At 40.5% G+C, this 7,817-nt stretch overlaps 1 protein-coding gene across 1 annotated transcript; it reads right to left on the bottom strand.

Moving 5' to 3' along the window:
* Positions 1-6,388: 6,388 nt before the first annotated feature.
* On the bottom strand, positions 6,389-6,888 carry LOC109245143 (40S ribosomal protein S21-like). The gene has a single exon (XM_019412470.2). It carries the CDS (start codon positions 6,673-6,675, stop codon positions 6,424-6,426), a length of 252 nt encoding a protein of 83 aa, XP_019268015.1. The 5' UTR covers positions 6,676-6,888; the 3' UTR covers positions 6,389-6,423.
* Positions 6,889-7,817: the final 929 nt, after the last annotated feature.

Below are 7,817 nucleotides of genomic sequence, written 5' to 3'. Positions count from 1 at the left end.
TGAGGTCATTAGGGTGGACCTTAGTCCAGTCTGACTGGTGTCCTCGGAGAAAGGGGAAATTTGGACACAGAGACAGACGCACAGAGGGAGGTCATGTGGAGACACCGAGACAAGACAGCCATGTGACTGGAGCGATGCATCTAGAAGCCAAAAAACACCTTGGATTGCTCCAAACACCAGAAGTCGGCAGGGACCCTGCTGACACCGTGATCTCACACTTCTAGCCTCCAGAACTGTGAAACAATAAATGTCTGGTTTTAAGCCACCCAATTTTTGGTACTCTTTTATGGCATCCTTAGGAAATGAACACATCATGCTTACCTCTCTTGGAGGACTCTACTTCAAAATGTCAGTGAAATGCAAATAGAAACAACAAAGAGATTGTTCCTTCATATCTAAAAGATTGACAAAAATTAGAAACAACAGGTTATAGATACACAAGCAACATGGATGGATTTTGGAAACACAGTACTGAATTTTGAAAACAACAACAACCCAAATTTATGTCAATGTGAAATACAAACACGTATGTGTAGCCAGGGTTGAGAACTCACTGTACACGGACTCCATCACAGAATACCAGGAAACGTATCTTTTCAGCATGATTAGCAACAGATAGGCAAGGTAAACAATTGGAATCCTTGTATGGCTCACAGTAGGACTTATTTTGGATAGATTTGAAAAGCAACAGCTATAAGATTTATCAGAAATCTTCCTTGTTTCTTTTATCCAAGTTTGTCTGTATATCCATGTCTGTTTAGTTTGCAGTTATGTAGAAGAAAATTACGTCATTTAAACTGAAGTGGTGAGAAATTTTAGTGTTTTTTTTTTACATGGGTATGTGGATTATGCTGGTTTTATAGACTAATGATCTCTGGGAAAGACAATATTCTTGTCTTCTAAAATTGGAACCACTCTGGGGCGCCTGGGTGGCTCAGTCGGTTAAGCGTCTGACTTCAGCTCAGGTCACGATCTCACGGTCCGTGAGTTCGAGCCCCGCGTCGGGCTCTGGGCTGATGGCTCAGAGCCTGGAGCCTGCTTCCGATTCTGTGTCTCCCTCTCTCTCTGCCCCTCCCCCGTTCATGCTGTGTCTCTCTCTGTCTCAAAAATAAATAAACGTTAAAAAAAAAATTTTTTTTTTTAAATAAAAAAAAATAAAATTGGAACCACTCACATTTTATTCATTCACAGTTTAATGTTTAGCTTTGGCATTTGTCATTTAAATTTGGAAAAAATATTTGAAAGTAATCAATTTTTATTGCTTTGATTAGAACATTGTCAACTTTGAACTTTACACTTGGCTATTTTTCATCCTTCCTTAAGTTACTTTTTTTTATTTTGAGAGAGCATGCCCCTCACCCCACACCCGCGCTGTCAGCATAGAGCCTGCTGCAGGGCTCCATCTCATGAACCGTGAGATCATAACCAGAGCTAAAATTAAGAGTCAGACGCTTGACTGAGCCACCCAGGTGCCCCAGTCAGAATCTACTTTTAAAAACAAATCCCCAGGTGATTCTTATGCACATTAAAGTTTGAGAGGCATTAAAACATGGGTTAGATTCAAATCCTAGCTCTATCATGTATTAGTTATGTGACCTTGAATAAATTACTCAATTTCTTTGTGCCTCAAATTTCTCATTTGGAATAATAAATGCAGAAGAATAATAGTAAAGTGAGGATAATAATAGTACCTACCACCTATAGAGTTGTGAGGATTTCCTACGATACTGCATTAAACTGTTTAGAACAGTGCCTGACTCATAGTAAGTGCACAACAAACGTTAGGTATTATTAATCATCTTTTCTTTTTAAGTGATACTTCTTGATCTCCTCTATCTATCATTTTAATCAATGGTTCTCAGTTGCCTCTCTGGCATGCTGCAGGCTAGTCCCAGCAGAATCAACTGGAAGATTTAAAAAATGTTATGGCTCCCTCAGTCTCGTTTCTGAAGATTCCGATGCAGTAGGTTTAGCGAGGGGCTCCACAGAATCTATATTTTTAAAGCCTCCTGAGGTGATCCAATGTTCCAAATCTTTGGGTTGGAAATCACTGCTTTAAATATTGGTGCATTTAAATGTGGACATCCTACTAATTCATTGCTATGACATAAATGCCATCAACGGGCTGATGACTCTAGCCCAGATTGCCAAGCTTCACACCAGCGTATTCAGCCACCCCCAACTTGGGTATCCTATAGACAGTGTCGAATCCCCATGTCCACAACTCAGCCCTCCATCCCGTTTTTCCCCCTCCGCCATTTTCTCTTGTTAGTCAATGGTTCCACCATTTGATACTGTTACCAAGCCCAGAAACCTGGGGGTCATTCTTGTCCTCTTCCTCTTTAACTTTCCTACTTAGTTCATAATGCCTAACTAGGGGGTGCCTAGCTAGCTGGCTTAGTTGGTAAATCATATGACTCCCGATCTCAGGATTGTGAGTTCAAGCCTCACATTGGATGTAGAAATTACTAAAAAAAAAAAAAAAAAAAAAAAAAAGAAAAAAAGAATGTCTAGTGAAATAATTAATGTAATATAAATACATTGTAAAAATGTCTGTTTGCTTATTTATTTATTTTGAGAGGAAGAGTGTGAGCAGGGAAGGGGTAGAGAGAGATGGAGTGAGAGAAATCCCAAGCAGGCTCCATGCTGTCAGCGCAGAGCCTGATGTGGGGCTCTGTCTCACCAACCCTGAGATCATGACCTGAGCCGAAATCAAGAGTCAGACGCTTGCTTCATCGACTAAGACATCCAGGTGCCCCTAAGAATACTTTTTTATTATTTCTGAAATCCTGTCTCCTGTCTTTGTCACCACTTCAACCATCCTAGTTCAGGCCTTCATCTTTTCTTCTTTAAACTATCAAAACAGGGGCGCCTGGGTGGCTCAGTCGGTTAAGCGTCCGACTTCAGCTCAGGTCATGATCTCGCGGTCTGTGAGTTTGAGCCCCGCGTCGGGATCTGTGCTGCCAGCTCAGAGCCTGGAGCCTGTTTCAGATTCTGTGTCTCCCTCTCTCTTTGCCCCTTCCTCTCTCTCTCTCTCTCTCTCTCTCTCTCTTTCTGTCAAAAATAAATAAACATTAAACTATCAAAACAGCTTCAATGAATGTAGCTGCGCTCCTTGCCTATCATTTAATCTGTTACCTACACAGCTGATAGTGGTTTCTCTGAAATTCAAATCTGATCTTATTTCCCTTGTTTAAAATCCATCTATGCCTTTCCTATTGCCTTCAAGATAAAATTGTAAAATTCTTCCCATGACATAAAAGGCCCTTTGTGGTGTGGCCCCTGTATACCATCCTTATGCCTTTCTGTCCACCCCTTTTTTCTTTAGCTATAATTAATAACATGTTTTGGATGAGGGGGTTGAGAAAGCACCCCACTCTCTCACCTTATGGTGCAATATATTGCATTTTCTGACTTAAGCAGTTTTCCTTCCACTAACTCATTATCTCTCAGAATCATCTTTTCTAGAAACCCTGCCTCACTATGTTTTCCTATAATGCCCTAGATTTCACTGTATTTCACTATAAAGTAGTAATTTTCTTGCATTATAAATTGCACACTTAGTTAAGCATAGGGGTTTTAGAGTCAGACTGTACAGATCTGAATCCTAGTATCAATGGTTTCTGGCTCCATGACATAGAGTGTGCTACGTAAGTTCTTTGCTTGTGTCTCCCCTTTTATAAAAAGATTATTTTTGTAAGATTCACCTCTTATTTTGAGAATTAAATGCTATGACAGGTAAAATTCTAGAACAGTGTCTGGCACAAAGTTAAGTGCTTGACAGACATTAGATATGATTATTATCTCTGCTGATGAACTTAGCTTTTTAGCAGTGGAGGCTGTGTTTGTGTTTTGTTGTTTAACCTCTGTGCTTTTTTAATCCAGTCTCTGGCATATGGTACTCATGGAGGACCATAATTCTTTTACTCATTAAGTCTTTTAACAAATTTTAGTTGAGTACCTGTCCGGCACTTTTCTAGGCGTTAGGGATACATCAGTGAAAAATATAAAATTCTATCCTCATAGTCCTTACTCAGAGACAAAAAAGGAATAACTAAAACAATAGGTAAGCAGTAAGTAATATGGAAAGTGAAAAACAGGCAGGGGATTGGAGGAGGGATAGGAAATATTAGTGATAGAGGTTGAGGATAAGAGAAAAGGCAGAGAGGAGTTGCAATTTTTAAATAGGATTTTAATTTTTAAAAAGGCTCATGGAGAAGATGACATTTCAGCACAGATCTGAAGTGGATGAGAGATTGAATTAGGCAGATATGCAAGGGCACTCAGCTCTCTCACCCAGAGGAGGGAACAATGACACAGACCCGAAGATGGGCTCCTCCTGGCATGTTTGAGACAATGCAGGAGCAGTGTTGCTGGCATGTAGTTAGTAAGGGAAACAGTAGGAGAATATGACATCTGGAAGGGAGGTTGAGAAAGATCACAGGGTCTTGTATGCCATCGTAAGGACTTTGTCCTTTGTTGGAGAGCAATGAGCAGCCATTGGAGGGTTCTGAGGAGTAAATACCTGAATTGGGTTTTAACAAGATCACTATGGCTGCTAGTTAAGACTAAAATGAAGCAAGGTAGGGAGATCAGTTAGAAGACTCATGCAAGAATTTAGGAAAGAGATGATGGGTGGTGTGGACAAGGGTGGTAGTGGTGGGTCTGGGGAGAAGGGATCAGATTACAGATCTGCTTTGAAGACAGAACCGATAGGATTTACCTAGCGATTGTGCATAGATTGTTAGATGAAAAAGAGCCAAAATGCCTCCAAAGATTTTAGCCTAATAAACTGGAAAGAGAGACTGCCTTCAAGTGAGATGGAGAAGATTGAAAATAAGAGGTTCTTTTTTCCTGCTGTAGAGTTGGAGGCCAGGGTTTGGTCTGGTGAATGTAAAGTCTGAGATACCAATTAGACATACGTACACAGACATAGGAGTCGAGGGTGCCAGAAGAAGAGGACTGTACTAGAAATTTAAAGTTGGACATTACCAGAGTAGAGATTGTATTTAAATCCTAGAAACCGGATGAGATTACCAAGGAAGTGACCACTGAGATGTCCAAGATCTGAATCCAAAGGCACCCCAAAATTTAGAAGCCACAGAGATGAGGAGGAACCAATAAAAGAGGTTGAGAAAGGGAGGCCAGTAAGAGAAAAAAAAAGTAAAAGTGAGCTATTTTGGAACCAAGTGAAGAAAGTTTAAATAAGAAGTGATCAACCGTGCCAAATATTTTAGGTCAACTAACACAAGGAGTGAGAAATGAAAAATCAGTTTAGTAATATGGAGGTCGTGGGGGGTTTACAAAACCATTCACCACGGAAAGGTAAGGGTAAAAGCGTGTTTGAAGTAGGTCTGAAAGAGCTTAGGAGAACAGGAATTGGAGACAGAAGTTTAGACAATTCTTCTAAGGAGTTTTGCCATAAGTGAGCCAATAAATGGGGATGAGGGGGTGAAGAGAAATTTTGTAGAGTCTATTGTTAAAGGTATGAGAATTATAGGTCATTTATAAACCGATGGGAAGTTTTTCAACAGTGAAGGCAAACCAAGGATGTGGGAGAGAGCGGGTAGAACTGCTGAGGGGATGTCCTTGAGTAAATGAGACAGGATAGGATCTACTTCACAAGCGTAGGGCTGGTCCTGTATGGGAATCCAGACAGAAGATCTGTAGTAACAGGAGGAAAGACAGAATATGTGGGCACCGATGCAGGTAAGCAGGCGGATGTTTCCATGAGCCTGCAGTTTCTAATTCCATCTATTAAAGGAACTTTTAAGGAATATTAGAACACTTTTCTATTACATACACAAATTGCTTTAGTTACATAACTAAACATTTTTTTAAAAAGCCTAGTATACATGACACTGTTGATGTAAACATGGCGGGGGGGCTTTTCTTGCAAGGAATAGTATTGTGGGTGAAACAGGTAAATAATCGTGGTGTGGTAAGTGTTATCAAAAAAGGCATATGAAGATGCTGCGGGAACGAATACTGAGAAAAACAGTAAACAGAATTTTCAGAGTATATAAGCATGCAACCAGGACTGATTTCCTATGGTTTCATATTCTGGGTCAGCAAGCTTTTTAAATTCTATGATATAACATTGTAAGAACGTGAAAATTCTTATTTCCTACACAGACAAATAAGTAAGTGCTGTGTCTTTTGGTCATTTTTAAGTTGATATAGGGAACTGGCCTGAAGGTGATAATACTTTAGATTTCTAGCCTGCACACTTCTGGCATCTAGATACCAAACTTGCTTCCATCTCAGAAAGTACTTGGCTCCTGAATCAACCTTCCTTCCTCCCTCTCTCTCCCTCCTTCCCTTCCTTCCTTCCTTTCTCTCTCTCTCTCCCCCCACTTCTCTCTCTCTGGGCTTTTGCTATTTTTTTCATGGCAAATATCCCACCTCCGTCATCCTCTCCAGTCAGAAGTTCTTTGAAATGATGCCGTTGGCCTTGGCCAGTCGGAGGATGGAGTCATCTGACTCACCCATCCTGCAAATGGCCCCACAGATAGCACAGGTTTTAAACTGGCCGTTGAACCTGCCTGTTACCTTCTCGAAGTCCGCCATGTTCGTCTGGATGGATGCGTGGTCCTCGGCGCCCATGATCCTGTTGCTGAGGGAGCATTTCCATGGCACGTACTGGTCCACCAACTGGTTGGCCTCATTCTGCATGTCCAGGGCGCGTCTGCTGCTGCTGCGACCAGCACGAGCACAGAAACCCTTGAATCAGTTTTAAAAACATTTTTTTTTCCATGTGACACTTTTTCTTAAGAGGAACTCATGAATGATTACATATTTACAGTTGGCTTAAATTTTAAACATTCGGTGGGAGTTTTAAAAGAGATACATTATTTTAAACTTGCAGAGAACAAAACTTTAAGACCCTAGGAGTCATTATTATAAAGGGAATTGTTCTCTTTGTTTATCCAATCTCATAAAAAACAAAACAAAACAAACAAACAAAAAACTTTCACAACTGAGAGTGGCATGTAGGACCCAGCTGCAAAAATTCAAAATCAGCTACATGCAGCTGCATTCTGGTTCCCCTCATTTGTCTAACAGCTTTTAGTGGGTTCTGTAAGTGACATTAGAAAAGGCACAGCAGATGTGTAAGACGGCTCCTGCCATCTAAAGCAGGGGGCAGATGGTTCTCTGATTGATTGACAGCCTGAGGAGCGACGACAGCAAGGGTCATCTCTTGTGGAGGGTTTTCCCCTCCTCTTTCCTGCTTCTGCCTACAAATGAAACTTTCATACAAGAAAGAAAAGCAGGGGATGGCCAGGAAGAAAGTCTTTCTCTTCAAATATACATTGTAGTGAAAAGATTCTCAGCAACAGAGTTACTTAGATGTGGAAAAAATTCTCCTTCTCTAACTTTTGACAAAGAGTTGACTCTTGGCATGGTTATAAGAAAGTAGACAGATTCAGGTTTGAACGCAGAACTCAGGATACTGGAGATAGAGCTGAGATTAATGAAAGAACAAAGAAATAGTATAATTGGGATTTTATCAGCCCCAAAACAGCATTGATGAGAACTGGAGTATTTCATCCCTGGAAGCCCTATAGTGCCCTTAAAAATAAAGTGCTTGTTTTAAATTTTAATTAGAGAGCTGGACAAAGTGAGGCTGTTAACCAGGAATTAATAGTCTAGGTCACATCATCTGTATGCTTACTCCTCTCTCTTTTTTCAAATTCCTTTCTAGTACCTCAAATCCTTAAAAAAAGTAAAAAACAACTCACACTGATTGCATGTAAACTAAATGCTGGACCCTGTGCTAGGTGCTTCTTATAACTTTGTATGACTTAGGAGCTCAG

The sequence above is a fragment of the Panthera pardus genome, unplaced genomic scaffold (genome assembly GCF_024362965.1).
Source record: "Panthera pardus isolate Hobbes unplaced genomic scaffold, ASM2436296v1 HiC_scaffold_13, whole genome shotgun sequence".
Classification (NCBI taxonomy): Eukaryota; Metazoa; Chordata; class Mammalia; order Carnivora; family Felidae; genus Panthera; species Panthera pardus.
Note: the sequence above shows the minus strand (reverse complement) of the source record. Positions and strands in the feature narration are given on the sequence as shown.